This window comes from Heterodontus francisci, chromosome 33 (assembly GCF_036365525.1).
Source record: "Heterodontus francisci isolate sHetFra1 chromosome 33, sHetFra1.hap1, whole genome shotgun sequence".
In the NCBI taxonomy this organism is placed as follows: domain Eukaryota; kingdom Metazoa; phylum Chordata; class Chondrichthyes; order Heterodontiformes; family Heterodontidae; genus Heterodontus; species Heterodontus francisci.
Window position 1 is genome coordinate 18,359,261 of NC_090403.1, and position 21,627 is coordinate 18,380,887.

The 21,627-nt window shown below is 48.4% G+C and overlaps 1 protein-coding gene across 1 annotated transcript in view; it reads right to left on the reverse strand.

The window, feature by feature from the left end:
* ace (angiotensin I converting enzyme (peptidyl-dipeptidase A) 1) overlaps positions 1-19,559 on the reverse strand; it is a 642,116-nt gene extending 622,557 nt beyond the window's left edge. The window contains exon 1 of the mRNA XM_068013141.1: positions 19,043-19,559. Coding sequence (XP_067869242.1) covers positions 19,043-19,264 — 222 coding nt within the window. The 5' untranslated portion in view covers positions 19,265-19,559. The remainder of the gene's footprint in view (positions 1-19,042) is intronic.
* Between the last annotated feature and the right edge of the window lie 2,068 nt (positions 19,560-21,627).

Sequence of the window (21,627 nt, forward strand, 5' to 3'; positions counted from 1 at the left end):
ATAGGAGAAATATTATTTCTATTGTTATGGCCTTGTGGTGTGACATGACATTGCAGGCCTGAAATGTTTGTAGATTTCTCTCTGGATTGAAGGTTATGTTGAAGATGGTGGGTCACTTTCAGCTCTCTCTGCTGTATAATGGAGATGTCGGATTTTTTCAGCAGGGCATGTGCTTTCTGGCTTGTTGGACTACCAGCTGTTACAAGTAGCTTCACCTTCTGGGTCAGTCTTGCTCTCTCTCTCTCTGGCTGTCTTTGTTTTAAGGTAAACCTGTGTCACCTCTCACCTCCTGTTAGATACTCTAGTTTCTTCCCATGGTGATCACACAATGGCCCAAAATGTGGCTGCTTCACACCTCCTTTGTTTTAGAAGACATTCCATTCTGGAATGTTTTTCGGATAGGTGTGAGATGGGTTTCATCAACACCTTTTTGCTTTGACGATTTTTCCTTTGTCACACTGAATACCCAAAAGGCTAAGCCTTTTTTCCTTCGGTGGCCAATTTTGACCATTGTTCACTTTTTAAAATAAAGGTTAATTTTTTAAAAGCCAAAGTCCATTTTTTCATAACACTTCAGAATTAGTCCATGAATGCTGTAACATCGCACTTCCGGTGTGTGTGACACTTCCCCCAAAAGGGAAAAAAATTAAATTCCTTGGATTTCATTTTTATATTTTTTGGGGGCTTTAGAAAGAGGGAAAAAAAGCAAGACAGTTTACGGTCACACCACTTTACACATTCATTTCATGCACTCCTCAGGCTTCCAGCCTACCTTTTTTCGTCATCCTTTCTTTTGATGAGGTATCATCAAAAAATTGCATTTCCTTTTGTTACATGTTGTCAAATAGGGCTGTCATTTCGCTCACATCAGTTTGTACTACTTTAGGAATGTTGATCTCTAGGACCATGCAATTGTTGGTAAAACTTTATGCAAATTTCTGTAGTGACATTCTCTGTTTGCACAAGCTTTAATCCCTTGACTACTGCTTCCGCAATACATGGCATTAACCATTCAGCTTCTGGCAAATTGATAGTTCTTATTTCTAGGGTAATGGTGGGTGCCTCATTTCTTTTTTAGCCCCTGTAAGGCATCTGGGATTTCTTCCTGCCCCTTGTTCCAGCAAGACTTTAAAATTGTTCCAGACTCAAATGGTTGGGTTTGATTAGTTTATATTTGGAACCTGATTGTATGATTCTTCAGTGGGTAAATCCATGCTGACCTCAGTTTTAATTCTCTTGTGATTTTCACAAATGTAGTTCACTTTAGGGTATGTTACCTTCCCTTTTCCCTTTACTTCAGAGATAGGCATCTCCCTAATCTGCCCGATGTTCGCTGGGACACTACTGCACCCAGGTGGTTGTCCAGCTTCCACTGCACTCCCCTGTGGCACTCCAACTAGGTGAGGCATCTCCCTCACTCTTGGCTTTCCTGTTTTGAAACTATTCTTGTCCCTATATAAATCTTTAAAAAAGTTTCAGCTAACCATATCTCAGTTGCTTTTCTTTCAGCATTTTTGTTTTTTATCGTAGCTTCTTAACTCTTCTTGGCTCTTTCTGGTCCCTTTTAAATTCTTCAGGCTCTGTCACCCACTGTGGGATTTTTGGGACTTCCTTCTGCAGTTGCACAGTTTTGGTTTTCTCCCCTCAGTTTATCCAGTCTCCCTGGATTGTTCTGGACCCTCTGGGTGCAATACTGTGCTTCCTGCCAAGTCACTGCTCAGCAATAAGTCCAACCCCTGCATGGGTAAGCTCGGAATGATTCTGACTGTCACTTCACTAGTGACCAATTTACTCTGTAGGTAGAGTTTAACTAAGAGAATCTTCAAGCATTTGTCAGTAGCCTTTTTACTATTTGTTCTGCTTTCTGGCGGCATTTCTGTCAGTTTGGCTGCCAGCAGGGTTTGAAAATAACTGCTATCCCTGTGGATGTTATTTCCTTGACTGGTGCCTAGGACGCAAAAGGAGTCATTTTTCCTTTGTGAAATAGGTGCCCTGCTCTTGTGTTATATTAGAGCACAGGCTTATAACTTTCAGAACCACAGACACAAACTTGAATGCAGTGCCTCCTGCTGGTTTGTTCGACACACCAACAATTGGCCTGGACATGCCCAGATTTGCCACAGTGGAAACATGTCGGGCAGATCCCTAATGGTTTATCCCCTGGGTTCCTTCTTTTAAAAGTTGGAGACTGCTCAGGTTTTCCTTCCTTGCTCTCCTTTACTCTTGAGCCCATTTCTGCTTCCTCTGCATCCCTGCTTCCTCTGCATCCCTGCTATCTCTTCCTCCTCCTAGACCCAAATTTATTCGAGTTAGGGATTTATGTATTAATTCATAGCCATCGGCCATTTTTGCTGCTTCCTTTACTCTTGGAACTCTTTGTTCTTCGATGTGCGGTTTTATGCTACTTGGGATGCTATTTTTAAACTCTTCCAGCAACATTACTTCTCTCAAATTTTCATATGAGTGTTCTAGCTTGAGAAATCATATCCAGTGATCAAAAGTACATGTTTAATTCTTTCAAATTCAATGTAAGTCTGTGTGGGTCTTTTCCAGGTGTGTCTGAATTTCTGTCTATATGCTTCTGGTACCAGCTCATATGCATTTAGAATTGCAGTTTTAGTTTGTTCATAATCAGAGGAACTTTCTTCTGATAATGAGGAAAAGGTTTCATGAGCCCTATCCACAAACTCCCCTTGTGAGAGGAGAGTCCGAAATTCTTTCAGTCATTTTAACCTGGTAGCTATTTTCTCAAATGAGGTAACATACGACTCAACCTCCTCCTGATTAAATTTTGCCACCGGTCTTGCATGTCTCAGCATATCAAAGTTTAGCTCTGAATTGGGGATAATGTTTGAGTGACTAGCAGTGTTTTCATCTTGGGTTTGCAGTCTCTGTAATTCAAACCTTCTTTCTGATCCCTCTCTTTGTGTCTCTCTTTCCTCTTTTTCCTTTTGAAAGCTGAAACTCCCTTTCTTTCTTTTCATTTTGAAGCTGAAACTCTCTCTATTCCTTTTTCATCTGTATTGGGCTCTAGCTGGAATTATTTTTTCAGACTGATTCTAGGCTTTCTTTGTCTAGTTCAGGAGTAAGTTTAAAATGGTTGGCTAGACCTTTACCAGTTCAGGTTTCTTTGTTTTTTGTGTGAAAGTGATTCCCACCTCTGTAGCTAAGCTTTTTAAATCTTCAACACTTAATTTGTTTAACCTATGACTCCCTGCTCTGCAAACTCCTCAGCATTAAATGAGGCGATCTCTTTTGTTTTTAACACCATAGAAAAAAAAACAGAAGAATACAAGAAATCCTTTTTGTTTATTCTTCCATAATTTTAAAAGTCAATTTTCCTCCTGTTTTCCAAATCTCTTGTTTATCTGGCAGTTCAGATCCTAGCTTCGAGCCCTCAATCTGTTACAGCTATGCGGTGTCACGTGTTTGGATCCCACTGTTCAGCTCCACACCTGACCGCAGCAAGTGCATTTATATTAGAGTTTAGCCCCTTGGTGTTTTATTTTTCCAATAACCAAGCAGCGGACAGTTTTTCTTGTAGGTTTTAAAGACAGAGAGTCAATTGTTCATTGATCAAAACGTCTTATCCTGAAATTGTTTCAACTGCATCCATTCACGCATTCACTCACTCACACACACACATATGTACACACACACACACACACATGTGCACACACACACACAAGAAGAAACAGATAGAGTAGGGAAAGAGGAAGGTGGTTTTTAGTGGGGGAGAAAGTTTATGATAAACCTGTTGAATTCTCTTGAGAATCAAGTTCTAGATGGTTGCAGGCTTTAAATGTTTGTAGATTTCTCTCTTGATTGAAGATTATGTTGAAGATGGTGGGTCACTTCCAGCTCTCTCTACTGTATAATGGAGATGTCAGATTATTTCAGCAGGGCATGTGCTTTCTGGCTTTCTGGAATGCTAGCTGTTATAAGGAGCTTCACCTTCTGGGTCAGTCTCTCTCTCTCTCTCTGGCTGTCTTTGTTTTAAGGGAAAACTGTGTCACCGCTCATCTCCTGTTAGGAGACACTTTGGTTTCTACCCATGGTGATCACACAATGATCCAGGACTTGGCTACTTCACACCTCCTTTGTTTCAGAAGAAAACATTCCGTTCTGGGTCGGTGTAAGATGGGTTTCATTAACACCTTTTGACTTTGAAGATTTGTCCTCTTTCTTTGTCAGACTGTTTGAATACACAAAGGGCTAACTCCCTTTTTCTTCAGTGGCCATTTTTGACCATTGTTCACATTTTAATATAAAGGTTATTTTTTAAAGAAAAGGTCCACTTTTTCATAACTCTTTCGAGTTAGTCCATGAATGTTGTAACATTGCACCTCCAATGTGTGTGACACTATTCATCAGAGACATCAATCTGTCATACACTTGGATAAATCAGATGTTGATCCTGAAATTCAGAAAGCACTGGATACTACAAACCTCATTGAAGGCCGTCCAAGTCAAGAAACGAGTTCAGAGAAAGACTACTGATATTCTGAGTCTGAGACGAGCACAATCAGGGTAAGTTGTGAAGACTCTTGACAGGTTGAATATGTATGTCAGAGACTTGCAAAGAGATGGGTAGTGAATGTAAAAATGAATGTAAATAAATATATGGATGAAGACATGGGGGGGAGATGTGGTATAAGGGTTTGAAGGGATTAATTTTGGGGACAGTGTGAGTAACACCTCCTGCTAGGATGACGTAAGAGGTCACATGTGAAGGAGACTTGAGATGAAGTAGAAGCATAATGACCATCAGAGAAGTTAGACATGCTTAGGTAAAGTGTATCTAGTTTTTTTATTATGTAATAACTAGCTATGGTTCAACCATACCAAAGATTCTGTAATCTCTGCTGGATGGAGTAACCAAACATACAACAGGGTCCTGCTGCCTGCCAAAGCAGGGTCTTCCTTCCCTGCTTTGGCCCCAGCAGTGTGACTGCTGCCTCTGCCAAAATATTTTGGCCAATGTCTAACTCACTCTGTGGGATGGATTTTAAGAGCCTGCCGCTTGATTTTGGTGGTGAGCTTAAAAAATGGTGACCTGCCCGCGCAGTCCGCACGCCAAAGAGCCTCCGCAATCGTAAGCAAGTGGCTCATTTAAATAGGCAGGACGGTGCGTCGCCCCCAATCACGTGGAGGGACAGGCTGTCTGTCCCTGGCAATGGTGTCAGCTGCCTGTGTACAGGTGCTGGCGCCATTTTTAAAGGGCAGCCCGCCCTGCTGGCATATTTACATTTTTAAAGGAACATCCAAAAAATTAAATAAATGATTTTCTTATGCCCCTTTCCCACCCTCCCCAAAAACAATTACAATAACTTTTTGCCCTTCCTCCCAAAACACTTACCTTTTACATCTGACCCTCACCCACCACCCCCCCCCCCCTCAAAACTGCACAAAATTTAATGTTCTACCCTTCCCACCATCCCCTACACCCATTATGTATATTTGACCCCATTCCCTCCACCCTCCTGCACTGACAAACTTAACTCCGCACCCCCCCTCCCCACCAGTGTGGCGCCATGTTTCCCCGGACCGGGATCTGAAGGTGTGGGAATGCCAGCCGTTGCGCCGAAGATTGAAGTGGGCCCTCAAGATTGGAGATAAGTGCATTTAAACTTATTAATTTTATTGATTTACTTACTTAAATTGTGGCCCCATCACCCAGTGGCAGCGGTGCCGCCACAGGGCCTCACCGCTGCTGGGAGGATTGAGTTGGGCCCTGCCGGCATCGAGTTTCGTGGTGGGCCTCATCCGGAGCCATCTACAGCCCCCCTCCCCGCAAAGGATCCTGACGTTGAGGGCTTGTTAAAATCCAGCCCTGTGTCTCACTCACTCTGTGTCTCACTCACTCACTCACTCACTCAATCACTCACTCAGTCACTCACTCACTCAATGATTCTCTCTCACTCAGTGACTCACTTAAAATTTAATAAAAATGCGAATGCATCGGAAAGTCGGCTCCAAACCTGCTGACTTCTAGCTCGGTTTAACTGCAATAGATTAGGTTGATTTGCAAACCTCGGGGAAGGTGGATTGCCGATTAACATATACTAATCTATCAATTAGCACAGTGGCGCAGTGGTTAGCACTGCAGCCTCACAGCTCCAGCGACCCGGGTTCGATTCCGGGTACTGCCTGTGTGGAGTTTGCAAGTTCTCCCTGTGTCTGCGTGGGTTTTCTCCGGGTGCTCCGGTTTCCTCCCACAAGCCAAAAGACTTGTAGGTTGGTAGGTAAATTGGCCATTATAAATTGTCACTAGTATAGGTAGGTGGTAGGGAAATATAGGGACAGGTGGGGATGTTTGGTAGGAATATGGGATTAGTGTAGGATTAGTATAAAATGGGTGGTTGATGGTCGGCACAGACTCGGTGGGCCGAAGGGCCTGTTTCAGTGCTGTATCTCTAATCTAATCTAATCTAATTGGAGCTATAGTTCAACTCGCTTTCAAATTTAACGGTTCATCCTAGGTTTCCTAAAACAGTCTGGTGAAAGTAAGGTGAAAACTCAATGGCAAATGAGCAGGTTGAGCAGAGAGAAGAGCAGCAAAGAGTGGCATCGTGATAATGTTACTGGGTTAGTACTCCAGAGGCCTGGATTAATGCTGCAACACTGTGAGTTCACATCCCATTTTTACATTCAATTAACCAATAAATCTGGAATAAAATGCACATCCCATTAAGAATAATCATGAAACTACTGGATTGTCTTAGAAACCCATCTGGTTCACGAATACCCTTCGGGGAGGAAATCTGCCGTTGGTGCCCGGTCTGGCCTACATGTGACTCCAGATCCACAGCCATGTGGTTGACTCTTAACTGCCCTCTGAAATGGCCAAACAAGATGCTCAGTTGTATCAAAATGCTACAGAAAAGTCAAATAAGAATAGAAGCACGCCGACCACCCGACATCGACCTGGGCACTTGAAACGACAAAGGCACACTCTACAAAGTCCTCCTCACTGTCACTGGGTCAAAATCCGGAAACTCCCTTCCCAAAAGCACTATGGATGCACCACACGGACTGCAGCGGTTCAAGAGGGGGCTCACCACCACCACCTTCTCAAGGGTAATTAGGGATGGGCAATAAATGCTGGCCAAGCCAGCAATGCTCACATCCCGTAAAAGAATCAAGAAAAGGGAGAGAGGAGAGCAGCAGAAGGGGAAGCGGCAGAGAGGTGAAGGGCAGAGAGGACAGCAACAGAGAGGACAGCAGCAAAAAGGACAGCACAGAGAGGGAGGCGGCAGAGAGGGCAGCGACAGAGAGGACAGCAATAGAGAGGGAGGCGGCAGAGAGGGCAGTGACAGAGAGGACAGCAATAGAGAGGGAGGTGGCAGAGAGGGCATCAATACAGAGGACAGCAACAGAGAGGGCAGCGGCAGACAGGGCAGCGGCAGAGAGGACAGCAACAGAGAGGACAGCAGCAAAAAGGACAGCACAGAGAGGGAGGCGGCAGAGAGGGCAGCGACAGAGAGGACAGCAACAGAGAGGGCAGCGGCAGAGAGGGCAGCAACAGACAGGGCAGCAGCAGAGAGGGCAGCAACAGAGAGGGCAGCAACAGAGAGGGCAGCGGTAGAGAGGGCAGCAACAGAGAGAGCAGCGGCAGAGAGGGCAGCAACAGAGAGGGCAGCAGTAGAGAGGGCAGCAACAGAGAGGGCAGCGGCAGAGAGGGCAGCAACAGACAGGGCAGCGGCAGAGAGGGCAGCGGTAGAGAGGGCAGCAACAGAGAGGGCAGCAACAGAGAGGGCAGCGGTAGAGAGGGCAGCAACAGAGAGGACAGCAATAGAGAGGGCAGCAACAGAGAGGGCAGCGGCAGAGAGGGGGCGGCAACAGAGAGGGCAGCGGCAGAGAGGGCAGCAACAGAGAGGACAGCAATAGAGAGGGCAGCAACAGAGAGGGCAGCGGTAGAGAGGGGGCGGCAACAGAGAGGGCAGCGGCAGAGAGGGCAACAACAGAGAGGGCAGCGGCAGAGAGGGGGCGGCAACAAAGAGGGCAGCGGCAGAGAGGGCAGCAACAGAGAGGACAGCGGCAGCGAGGACGGCAACAGAGAGGGCAGCAACAGAGAGGACAGCAATAGAGAGGGCAGCAACAGAGAGGGCAGCGGCAGAGAGGGGGCGGCAACAGAGAGGGCAGCGGCAGAGAGGGCAGCAACAGAGAGGGCAGTGGTAGAGAGGGCAGCAACAGAGAGGACAGCAATAGAGAGGGCAGCAACAGAGAGGGCAGCGGCAGAGAGGGGGCAGCAACAGAGAGGGCAGCGGCAGAGAGGGCGGCAACAGAGAGGGCAGTGGTAGAGAGGGCAGCAACAGAGAGGACAGCAACAGAGAGGGCAGCAACAGAGAGGACAGCGGCAGCGAGGACAGCAACAGAGAGGACAGCGGCAGCGAGGGCAGCGGCAGAGAGGGGGCGGCAACAGAGAGGGCAGCGGCAGAGAGGGGGCGGCAACAGAGAGGGCAGCGGCAGAGAGGGCAGCAACAGAGAGGACAGCGGCAGCGAGGACAGCAACAGAGAGGACAGCAACAGAGAGGGCAGCAACAGAGAGGGCAGCGGCAGAGAGGGAGCGGGAACAGAGGGGGCAGTGGCAGAGAAAGCAGCAGCAGAGAGGGCAGCAGCAGAGAGGGCAGCGGCAGAGAGGGAGCGGCAACAGAGAGGGCAGTGGCAGAGAAAGCAGCAGCAGAGAAAGCAGCAACAGAGAGGGCAGCAATAGAGAGGACAGCGGCAGAGAGGGCAGCGGCAGAGAGGGGGCGGCAACAGAGAGGGCAGCGGCAGAGAGGGGGCGGCAACAGAGAGGGCAGCGGCAGAGAGGGCAGCAACAGAGAGGACAGCGGCAGCGAGGACAGCAACAGAGAGGACAGCAACAGAGAGGGCAGCAACAGAGAGGGCAGCGGCAGAGAGGGAGCGGCAACAGAGAGGGCAGTGGCAGAGAAAGCAGCAGCAGAGAAAGCAGCAACAGAGAGGGCAGCAATAGAGAGGACAGCGGCAGAGAGGGCAGCGGCAGAGAGGGGGCGGCAACAGAGAGGGCAGCGGCAGAGAGGGGGCGGCAACAGAGAGGGCAGCGGCAGAGAGGGCAGCAACAGAGAGGACAGCGGCAGCGAGGACAGCAACAGAGAGGACAGCAATAGAGAGGGCAGCAACAGAGAGGGCAGCGGCAGAGAGGGAGCGGCAACAGAGAGGGCAGTGGCAGAGAAAGCAGCAGCAGAGAGGGCAGCAGCAGAGAGGGCAGCGGCAGAGAGGGAGCGGCAACAGAGAGGGCAGTGGCAGAGAAAGCAGCAGCAGAGAAAGCAGCAGCAGAGAGGGCAGCAGCAGAGAGGAGCAGCGGCAGAGAGGGCAGCGGCAGAGAGAGAGCGGCAACAGAGAGGGCAGTGGCAGAGAAAGCAGCAGCAGAGAAAGCAGCAGCAGAGAGGGCAGCAGCAGAGAGGAGCAGCGGCAGAGAGGTGCAGCCTGCAGGAATCACTACGTGAGACACAGGGTCCACAGGTTGAGATTGTGTTTCCTGGACATGTCTGCACACCAGAGTCTCAGGAAGCTCAGGATGTCCCATCAGGTGGTGGCACACATCTGTAGCCTCCTAGAAGAAGACCAGCTGCCTGCTGGATCTGGTGGCCATATGTTACCTGTGTTTATCAAAGACACCGCTGCCCTCAACCTGTTAACCTCAGATCCAACCAGGGCTCTGCTGGAAGGACATTCCAGTCAGTGGCCCACAAATGATTAAGACAGGTGACTGATGGATGTTTGCCAGGGCTGGCAATTATGTGAACCTTGCCTGCGATGATGCCATGTTAGCATTAGAGGGTACCCGGGTTTGCATCTCTGGCTGCCTTCCCACCAGCGCAGGGCATCACTGATTGAACATACGTGGCAATCTGGTCACCCCCAGAACAACTAGGATTACTTGTCAACCACAACAGCCTCCACTCCATCAATGTGCGGCGGATGTGTAATCACAAAGAGACATTTCTGCAGGTGTGTGCAAGATTCCCGGGGAGCTGCCATGATGCTTCTGTCCTGCAGCTCTCCAAACTCCCTGACGTCTTTGGACTAGCAAGCAGACCTAAGCAGTGGCCGCTAGGAGACAAGTGATAGTCACTTCATATTTAGCTGATACCCTTCAGAGACGTGACTAATGACGCCCCACAGCATTACAATGAATGCCATATGACCACCAGATCTGTAAGCAAACAAGCCATCATTATTTTGAAGATGTGCTTCAGATACCTTTAAAGATCTGGAGGCACCTGTCACTATGTCGCAGACAGGGTGGTCAGAATGTGTGCTGTGCTCTGCACAACATTGCGTAGAAGCGAGGTTTGAACCTGCAGGAAAAACAAGGCGAAAAGTTCAGATCCTCTTTGGATAATTCTGAGGTGATGGAGGAGAAAGACAGAGTTGAAAGGTGATGAGGGCGATGTAGCCACAGCTGCTTACTTTGCGGCCCTCAGTGTCTTTATTAATGAAAGCTTCAATTAGGTGGCTCCAGTGGACCGATGTCAGAAGCACTTATAACAATACACTCTTCCTACCAGCCTCCTCCCCACTAATACCACTGACACAAAGCAGTCCTGCATTCAACCCAATCACCCCTTACACATCCCTGCATTGGCCCCATCAATTCATGGCTTCCCATTCATCACCAAACAACTTAAAAGACAAATTGCCACATAGCAACCAAGAATGGGCAAGACAGGAAAATGGTGCAAAAGAGTAACATTTATGTTCTTAAAGAACAGAAACTGAAATTTTATCATGCACCCAAATGCATTCCTCTTCCATTCCCTTCCACTCCTACAAGTTTTTATCCCTGTGGCTTGAGCTTCCTGTGGCTGAGATGCCCTTGGCTAAAGGCCTGCTACCCAGCCCGAACATGTGTCGGGTTCGGGTTGGGTCGGGTCGCTCTTCCATGTTTGGCTTTCGGGCTGGGGTCGGGTCGGGCTGGGTTTGAGTCGGGAGGGGGTCGGGGCCGGACACACACAGTACTCCACAGACTCTGAGTCTGCGCAGTGAGCAAGTGAGCATCTCTATGATGTCATCGCGCTCATGCTCCAGCTTCCTTCCATTCCATCCATCCAAAGGTGGTAAGTACAGTGAGTGCACTATGGTTGGGTCAGGCGTGGGTCGGGTCGGGTCGGGTCGGGACGGGGAACAAATGGAAGGACTCGGGCCGGGTCGGGCTCGGGTCCGATGCGGCTCTGTCGGGCTCGGGCCGGGTTTTTTTTCCAGACCCCCTACCCCGTAAAGTGCATCCATTGGAGGAATGTCCGATGTGGAACGATGGAGGTCACCAGAGGGAATGATCCTGATGCAAATGCTGGAATCACAGCCCAAGCAATTTCAGCACCTAGTTGCTTTTTAAAATTAGTTTGTAAGCTCAATATTATAGTGTGAAATGTTTCCTCATTTATTCAACTGAGATGCCTTTCCGTAACATTTCCCAATGAATTTATTTTAGTTCTTTGCACACTCAATTCTACTTCATCAGCATCTCTCTGCGATGTTTGACTGGTCCTCTGAGTGTCAGACTTGACATGACATACTCAATTCTGTAACAGAAGCATTATCTTCTGTGAAAATACCAGACAAAAGAATTTAATGTGGACACATTTGTTAAGAGTTTTACAAAATTCTTCACACAGAGTACTTCCAAGGTCTCAGTCTAGATATGAATGACCTCTAATGGGGTCCATTAAAATTGTGTTAACATTTCAGGTCGATGACCTTTCGTCAGAACTTCTGACAATAGGCCAGCAAGCTGAAACGTTAACTCTGCTTCTCTCTCCACAGATGCTGCCAGACCTGCTGCGTATTTCCAGTTTCGATTTAAGATTTCCAGCATCCACAGAATTTTGCTTTTCCAGTAAATTTATGTAGGTTTTCTGATAATTTCACAATGGGAATCCACATGGTTCTGAACGTTTTGCTGGAGGAACAATAGAGGGAGGGAAGTCGGGCTACACCAGAGAGATTCTGTGCCAACGACATGTTCCTTTGCACCCACATCAACAGCAACAATGAATTGTATTTAAAATAAAAACAAGAAATGCCGGAACCACTCAGCAGGTCTGGCAGCATCTGTGGAAAGAGAAGCAGAGTTAACGTTTCGGGTCAGTGACCCTTCATCGGAACTCGATGGGGCGTTAGAAATTTGAGAACTTTTGTGGGGGGGGGGTGTAGCTTAAAAAATTTAATTCTGTTGGCCTTTCAAAATGGCGCCAGGGCCTGCGCACAGGCAGCTGACGCCATTGCTGGGGATGGACAGCCCACCCTCTCCATGTGATTGGGGGGGGGGGAACAGGCTGCCCTGGCTATTAAAATGAGCTGCCGCACGGGAGATTGCGTTGGCTCTTTGGCGTGTGGCCCACTTCCATTTTTTGAGATCGCCACCAAGATCGGCAGCGGGCGCTTGAAATCCAGCCCTCCGTGTAGTAGCACGTTCCACATTCTCACCACCGTCTGGGTAAAGAGGTAAGTTTTAGGAAACATCTTAAAGGAGGAGAGAGAGCTGGAGTGGCGGAGATGTTTGGGGAGCTGAGGGCCTCGACAGCTGAAGGCTGTTGCCAGCGGGGGGCCAGCAATTAAAATTGGGGATGTGCAAGAGGCCAGAATTGGAGGAGGGCAGATATCTTGGAGGGTTGCAATGAGGCTAATTAATTTAAATACAGTTAAATTGTTCCTTGGACCCATTTCCACAGTTCATTGCCCTTTCCTGGTAACTCATTCTACAACTCGGTTACCCTTTAGGTGAAACAAAATCCCCTGAAATTCTTTTCTTAATCCTACTTTCCTAATGTTTAACCCGTGGTTCAATGTTACTGCATTGCCTGACTCAGTTCATAACACTCACACCACAGTATCAGAGGGCAGTGAGTTCAGGACTGACTCCAGAGCTGCGTTTTCCTGTATCACAACAGTGACTGCACTTCATTTGTGACGAGTTACTTTGGGACATCCTGAGGTTGTGAAAGGTGCTACAGAAATGCAAATCTTTCTTTTCAATGTGAGCAGCAAAGAGAGACACCAGGGTCAATCCCCTGTGAGTGACAGGATGCCCTTTAGCTTTTGCTGAGGTGAATGCCGGAGAATGGGACATTACATTTCAAACATTCCTAGTCGACGTCTCTCCAGCCTATTCGAGCTGGATTGTTTTATGTTTTAGACGCTGGGCAGTTGGTGCTATAGGGCTTAGCCTGAGTTTACATATGACACTTAAAGGGGACACACAGAGGAGACTTGCATCCCATTGGTCTGGACTGGAATCAAAGAAAAAAACTTGCATTTATATAGCGTCTTTCACGATCTCAGGATGTTCCATTGTGCTTTTCACCCAATGAAGCACTTTTGAAGTGTAGCCATGCTGTAATGTCGGAAACAGAGCACAATTCGCAATGTGATAACGACCAGATAATTTGATTTAGAGATAAATATTGTCCAGGATGCTGGGGAGAACTCCCTGCTCTTCTTCAAATAGTACCATGGGATCTTTTCTGTCCACCTGACAGTTCAGACAAGGCCTCAGTTTAACATCTCATCAATAAGACAGCACAGCCTCAGTATTGCACTGGCATGGCAGCCTGCAGTTTGTACTCAAGTCTCGAGAGTGGGGCTTGAACCCGCAAACGGCTGCTTCAGAGGCAAAAATGATACCAACTGAGCCACAGCTGACAAGCAGCAATCTGACTGCTGAAAGGCCAAGTTCTGATTGGCTACACGAAACAAAGAACCGATTTCACAGGACTTCCCAAACTGATGTACAGCTAGCAGTACTTTTGGAGTAAAAACAGAAAGTGCTGGAAACACTCAGCAAGTCACAGAATTAATGGGTAGAATTTTACTGCCCCCCCCGCCCAGGTGGCTCCCTGAAGCAGTCCCGCCGCTGGGGCGTTTTCACAGAGGCAGGCTGTGATGCGGATGAGCTCCCCACTCCAAGGAGGGGGAGGGGGCATAATTTGCATAATTATAGGCTCAAATTAAGGGGCTGCCAGCATTTTGCCGATGGTGGGACGACTCCCCCCGCTGTGTGGGGAGGCCACCAGCTTATGAACATAGCCTCCCTGCGGTAGCCCAAGGAGGCCATCGAAGATAGAGGCTCGATGGCCCAAAGAGGACGTCATGGGCAGGGAAGGCAGCCCCCACGTCCTCAGTTTGTTTCCATTCCAACCCTCGGCCCACTGAATTTTAATTTGGAATTACCTGTTGGAGGTTCGAGGTCTTCTGCCTGCCTGAGCAGTGCCCACCTCTCCCAGTGGCACTGCTGAGGCTTTAGAGCTTCTGGCTCTCAGATTGGGCTGGCATCATTAAAAGCCAGCCTGCCTTCCTTAATTGGACAGCAGGCCCACGGGCAGCCAACTAGGAGGCCGCCTGTGGTAAAATTGCCGAGCGGGTCCAGCTGCCAGCAAGTGTGGGCTCGGGGCCCACTTTTTGCCTTGACACCGGGGTCCCGACACGCACACTAAAATTCAGGCTGTTAACTCAGGACTGGATTTTATTGAGCCCCCCCGATGTCGGGCTGCATGTTCGAAGGGGCCAGAAGATGTTTCCTGCCGAGGCTCGCCATAGAGGCTGCACAGGGAGGGCCTGGCCCAATCCTCCCGGCGGCAGCAAGGCTCTGTGGCGGCCCAACCCCCCACCGCCGCTGAGCGACGGGAACTCAATCTAAATATTTAAATCAAGGAGATGAATAAATCTAAATAGACATAGCTACCCCGTCTGGTGGGGAGGGGGGAGGAGGTAAGATTCTCAGTGTGATCAGCTCGGGGGGGCGGGGTTACTGGGTCAAATATGCGTCATCAGTGTAGGGATAGTGGCAAGGGGTGCATTTTCAATTTTGTACAGTCTAGGGGGGGGCAAGGTTAGGTTTTGATGGGGGAGGAGTAAATACTTTCTGTAATTCTTTTTAATTGGGTGGGAATGGGGCATTACAATTTTATTCATTTAATTTTTGGGGATACCTCTTTGAAGATTTAAATATGCCAGCAGGGCTGGCTGCCCTTTCAAAACGGCACCAGTGTCTGCGCACAGGCAGCTGATGCCATTGGTGGGGTCGGACAGCCCGCCCTCTCCACGTGATTGGGTGGGCTGGCTGCCCCGGCTATTTAGACAAGCTGCCGCGCGGGAGATCGTGGTGGCTCTGCGGCCTGGGGCCTGCATGCGCGGGCCGCCAGTTTTGGAGCCCGTCATTTAAAATCCAGCCTTCTGTTTCTCTCTCCACAGATGCTGGCAGACCTGCTGAGTATTTCTGGCATATTCCGTTTTTTTTTTCTCCCTCAGATTTCCAGAATCTGCGCTATTTTGCTTTCGTACTGCTTTTGGAGGGTAGTCAAATGCAGCAGCCAATTTGTACTCAGAAATGTCCGACAGATAGCAATGAGATAAATAAGCAGATAACCCGCTTACGTGATGTTGGTCGTGGGACAGATATTGACCAGGACATGGGAGACATTTTCGAAATGGTGTCATGAAATCTTTTATACCCACCTGCGGAGCATCTCGTCCAAAAGACGGCACCTCTGACAGTGCAGCACTCCCAGTACAGATCTGAATTATGTGCTGAAGTCTTTCTGGACCGAGGGTTTGAACCCATAATGTGCTGACACAGAGGCAGAGTCCTGCCACTGAGACATAACAGATTTTACCCAGGGCTGCTCTCTTCGAAGACCTTAACATTTGTTTCAAAAAGTTTTTAAAAATTAATTTTTGGGTTCTGGGCTTCGCTGTTAAGACTGGCTTTTATTGCCCATCCTCCAGATGCCCTTCAGAATGTTGCTGATGAGGCGCGTTCTTGAACCACTGCAGTCCGTGCTGTGAAGATGTTCAAACAGCACTGTGTGGAAGGGAGTTGCAGGATTTTGACCCAGTGATGATGAAGGAATGGTGATATCTTTCCAAGTCAGAATGGGTTGCAATTTGGAGGAAGATGTGCTCCCATACACCTGATCCCCTCGTCCTTCTTGGTGCTGAATGTTAGGGGTGTAACTCGATGCGTTTTACTGCACAGGTTAACTTTTTAAGTATTGGGCTGGATTTTATAAGCCGGCGAGCTTCAAAAATGGCGGTCCGCCCGTGTGGGCTGCACGTCGCAGAGCTGCCGCGATATTAAAGGCGGCGGCTCATTTAAGTGGCCAGGGTGATCCCCACCCCCACCAGTGACGTGAAGGGGGCGGGCGCTCCGTCCCCGGCAACAGCATCAGGTGCCACTGTGCAGGCGCCAATGCCATTTTTAAAAGGTTTCCAGCCCTTCCATTTAACTTAAATGTTTAAAGACAAATGACTTAAAAAAATTAAATAAAGTTGTTCAGACCCTCTCCCACCCGACCCCCTCCATGACCATCAAATTCGATACTTGCCCTCTCCCCGCCAAAAAAAACGTACCTTGTGCTCCCGGCCTTCCCCTCCCAAAGTTCGTAAGCTTAAAACTTGACCCCTTCCCTCCACCCCCTAGACCAATCAGATACGTTTGACCGTGCTCCCCCCTCCCCACCAGTGTTCTACCTCAGATCCCCAGATGGGAATTCAAAGGCACGGGAGTGTCAGCCACCCACACAAATATCGCACCAGGACCGACAGCAGGAACAGGTGAGTAATTAATTCATTACTGTTAATAAATGTACTAATTTAAATTTTGATCCTGTCGCCGAGTGACAGGGGGGTTGCCACAAGGCCTCGCTGCCGCCGGCAATATGGGGCCAGGCCTCCCTGGCGTCGCGGCCCATGGCGGGCCTCCCCCGGAGGCATTTTCCGGCCTCCCCTCCACCACAAGCCCCGATGTTGGAAGGTCGGTAAAATTTTCCCCATTATTTCTGTGAAGCCAACAGCAAAACGCCTTTGCAGTCAGACGGAACTTGCTGGACTTTGCTTAACGTAACTTGACAGAGGAACAATACAGAATAATGAGAAAAAGGAGTTGGAACTGTATGAACTTATTCCCTGGGGGTAATACTAAACTAACCTATCCAGGGAAAGCTGACACAATCAGGCCAGTGCTTGTTTTACACTCCATCTGATTTTAATGCCACTGACTGTCCGGTGGATTCGGTTAAATGACCTCCTATAACCCACTGGGGGGGTGTTCTGGCAGACACACAGCTCTGACTACACGACAGAGTGAGGGACAAGACTACCACTGACTGGATCATTCAGTCTCAAAGTCTGAATCACAGAATCACAGAATAATACAGTGCAGAAGAGGCCCTTCGGCCCATCGAGTCTGCACCGATGCATTAAAACACCTGACCTGTCTACCTAATCCCATTTGCCAGCACTTGGCCCATAGCCTTGAATGTTATGATGTGCCAAGTGCTCATTCAGGTACTTTTTAAAGGATGTGAGGCAACCCGCCTCTACCACCCTCCCAGGCAGGGCATTCCAGACCGTAACCACCCTCTGGGTAAAAATGTTCTTCCTCAAATCCCCCTTAAACCTCCCGCCCCTCACCTTAAACTTGTGACCCCTTGTAACTGACCCTTCAACTAAGGGGAACAGCTGCTCCCTATCCACCTTGTCCATGCCCCTCATAATCTTGTACACCTCGATCAGGTCACCCCTCAGTCTTCTCTGCTCCAGCAAAAACAACCCAAGCCTATCCAACCTCTCTTCCTAGCTTAAATGTTCCATCCCAGGCAACATCTTGGTGAATCGTCTCTGCACCCCCTCCAGTGCAATCATATCCTTCCTATAATGTGGCGACCAGAATTGCACACAGTACTCCAGCTGTGGCCTTACCAAAGTTCTGTACAACTCCAATATGACCTCCCTGCTTCTGTAATCTATATCTCGATTGATAAAGGCAAGTGTCGAGAAACTCTTACGCCGGTCGCTGTCCTGTCACCTTTGTGAGTTTAACTTGGGCAGAACCCCTCCCTCAGTGGCCAAGGGATTTTTTGTGTGATACTGAGTGACATGGATGAGTGCTAGAGGCAATCACCACAATCCTGGGACAGGGAGAGGAAAAATTAGCCAGGCTGGAAAGTGTCCGTGTGTGGATATGGCACAGGAATATAAGATGTGGCTGAGAGGCTCAAGGGTCAATATAACACAAATATTCAGTGTCTAAGCTGGCAGGTGATGAATGTTTGCTCAGATAAGGCAGCAGAGCATAGCAAACACCCATGGAAATGTTCCCAGTGTGGATCAACTGCTCAAGAGCTCGAGTTAAAAAGGAAAATAATCAAACGGAACTATGATGGATCTCATGGTCACTGGCTGCTTCCAGCTGTCACCTCATGTTCACGTGTACCCTCCTCTGACACTCCCTTTGACCTTTCTCTAACCCTCCTCAGACCCTCCTCTGACCTTCTTCTAACTGTCCTCTGCCCTCCTCACGCTCTACTCAGACCGGCTCTCGGACAAACTCTCTGATTCTCCCAGTTCCTCCTCAGACCCTCCTCATACCTGTTCCCTGATACTCCTGAGACCCTGTCCTAACCCTCCTCTAACCCTCTTCAAACCCTTCTCCCACCCTTCTCTGACCCTCCTTAAACTTTACTCAGACCTTCCTCAGACCCGTTCGCAGACCCTCCGCATACCTGCTTTCAGACCCTCCCTGGACCCTCCTCACACCAGCTGTCAGACACACTCTGACCCTCCTCAGCTCCTCCTTATATCTGCTCTCTGACCCTCCTGAGACTCACCTCAATCCCTCCTCAGACCCACTTTCTGAGGGAGCGACACCAAGTTGGAACTTATGAGTGTGACCAATGGCAGTGAATCAGTTAAACGTGCAGGAGTGCTTCATATGAGCCAGGCATGTGAAGCGTCACGGTTACACTTTCAGGATGAGATGCAATCTCGGATCTTTCTTAAATTTCTGCTATTAAAATAAAAACTGAAATCCCAGCATCCAAGTTGTTCAGTTCTGCTATTTGAACTGAAGTGTAGGATTCGTGGCCTTTATTTTGTATCTTCATTGTTGCCAGAACAGTACAAGCTTGAATTAAGCGTGTGGCCAGGGAAAAGCCTGGCTTCCACTGCCCATGCATCTGTAATGGATCCTGGAGTCTATTACACCAGGTTGCTAATAGGAAGAGAGTAAAGGTGGTACCTGTTTCTGCTGGTTGTAATCAGTCAGGTTGGTGTTGTAATCCCAGCTGGCTGAAACACTCTTGAAGTAGACGATCTCTGCTGTTTGGTTGTAATCGCTCACAAACAGAGATGCCCCCTGTTCATCCTTGTTGTAGTTGCCAGGGCTGTGCCCAGGATCCAGGGCACAGGAGCCCCTAAAGAGGAGGACCAATCCAAGGAGCCAGGGCATTGCGGTTTGCATGTTGTGATGTCTGCCCCTTTCTCAGTGTGCTCTCCAGCACCAGCTTCTTTAAATACAATCGTGTCCAGCTCAGGCTTCCCAGCTCTGTTCTGCTGATAACACATAACCTTACAGTGCTCACTGATGATAGGACTGTTCAGAATAATAAAAGCTCTCCTTAGTTGTTTCCTTGTTTTACTGCACTCTGTGTTAAAGGCGCCTCCCAGAGCCATCAGCTACCCCAGCCAAAGCAGATTTCTTCACATCTGCCAGTGTAATTGCTCTTGCTGTACGAAGGTTCTCATACTACAGGAGTGGTGGAGTGAGCTGAGTTTTGCTCAATCTAACACTGCCACTGAATGGCAGCAGAAGGAACCTTGCACTGAAATCTCTCTCTCTCTCTCTCTCTATCTATCTCTCACACACACACCCCATGAGATAGACTCTCTCAGAATCTGTGCTCACTAATCCCATTTCTCCATCCTTTGAGCAGTCTGCAGCTGCATGTTACATCGATTTATATCGGTGCCAAACAACAGCACAAAAAAATCCCCCAGGCAGGTTCTGGCTGCCTCTTCATGGTAAAATTACCATGGCCAATTACTGCTTCTGTCAAGCACAAGAATTTTGTTTTTGTTAAAACATATATAACATTTCCGAGGTTGGTACCTTGAAGTTCAGCATACAGGGGGCAGTGATACTGACCAGCACTCCCCACCTCAAACCCAGTTCACCGTGCATTTATTTGCTTTTCGGAGTGGGAATGGTCATTTTTGATCTTGTAGTTTTGAGGTTTTTCATCGAATCACATGGGATTTACAGCACAGAAACAGGCCATTCGGCCCAACAGGTCCATGCCAATGTTTATGCTCACACAAGCCTCCACCCCCCCCACCCTTCTTCATCTGACTATCAGTGTATTCCTGCACTTCTTTCTCCCTCATGTGTTTATCTGGCTTCCCTTTAAATGCATCCACACTATTTGCCTCAACTACTCCTAATGGTAGTGAGTTCACCTTTGAACCACTCTCTGGGTAAAGAAGTTTCTCTCAAATTTGTTATTGGATTTATTAAAGATTATTTTATATTTACAGCCCCTCATTCTGGTCTCACCGACAAGTGGAAACATCTTTTCTACATCTACCCTTGCAAACCTCTTCATAATCATGAAGTTCTCTATTAGGTCACCCCTTAGCCTTCTATTTTCTAGAGGAAAGAGCCCCAGCCTGTCCAATCTTTCAATCTTATGTCTGTTTTGCCCTGTTAGAGTGGGTAAGAGTTAGTGAGTGGCTGTGAAAAAGGTGATGCCGAGAGTTCAACTTCACTGAGATAAGAAGCTGCATGGAGAAGGTGGGTAGGCCTGCCCATTTCCTGACGTGATTGGGGGAACAGCCTGTCAATCGTATTAAAATCGCATGGGCCTCACGGTTATGTCAAGGGGCTCCCTGCCCCCCTAATCCTTGTCCAGAGTTAAACTTGAAGTTTGTGTCTGTCATTCCCATTCTCCCTGTCACTCCGTGGCCTGAGAGTCACTGGAGTGCGCATTCAGAGGAGTGGGCAGGAGTTAGAGATGGGAAACCCGGAAGTGGGTAAACCATGGTTGGGGTGGGGTGTGGATTGGTGATCGTGGGTGGGTCAGACAAGTTGACAGATTGTGGGTGTGGAGGGTTAGAGATGGGGGCTCACTGGGGTCGGGGAGATAGGATGTGGAGGAGGATGGAAGTTCAGACTGCGGTGGTGGGGTCGAGGGAGATCAGATCACGGTGCAGGGTTGAGGGGGGCTGGTGGTGGTGGGTGTGTTGGATTTACAGGGTTAGCTTCTTGGGCCTGGAGGAAATACTCCTCGTCATCCTGACCCACAAGCAGTGCTTCTCACTTCTTTTTACTTGTTGGGTTTCCTGAGGCCAAGACATTAATTAAAAATAGAAACGGTATTAAAACGGAGACATTCGTTTTAAGAGGTTTCAATAACTGACCCAACTCCCGGGAGTGGGAGAAAACCAGAAGTGGCCGGGCTTGAGACAGCTGTTTGAAACTTTGAACACTTTTAGATTCCATCTAACCCAAACCCGTCAGTTTTTTGGGGGTTACAATTGCCTCCCCCCCCCCCACCATAAACCTCTCTCTCTTTCTCACTCTCCCTTACTCCATCAAGCTTTACTTTACTCTGTGTCACTCCTACTCCTGACCACTGTCACCCAGTCTCAGTTTGTTTATCTCTTGTTCTCTCGCTCCATCTTATTCATTCTCTCTTGCACTGTCAATCTCTCTTGCTTATTGGCTCTGATATTGATAGGGGTGGGTTTTGTAAGGCCCCACACGCTATGGAGCTTTAACTCCACAGCAGTTGTCTGTTTTTTTCTGCAGTTCCCCACCTGGGCCAA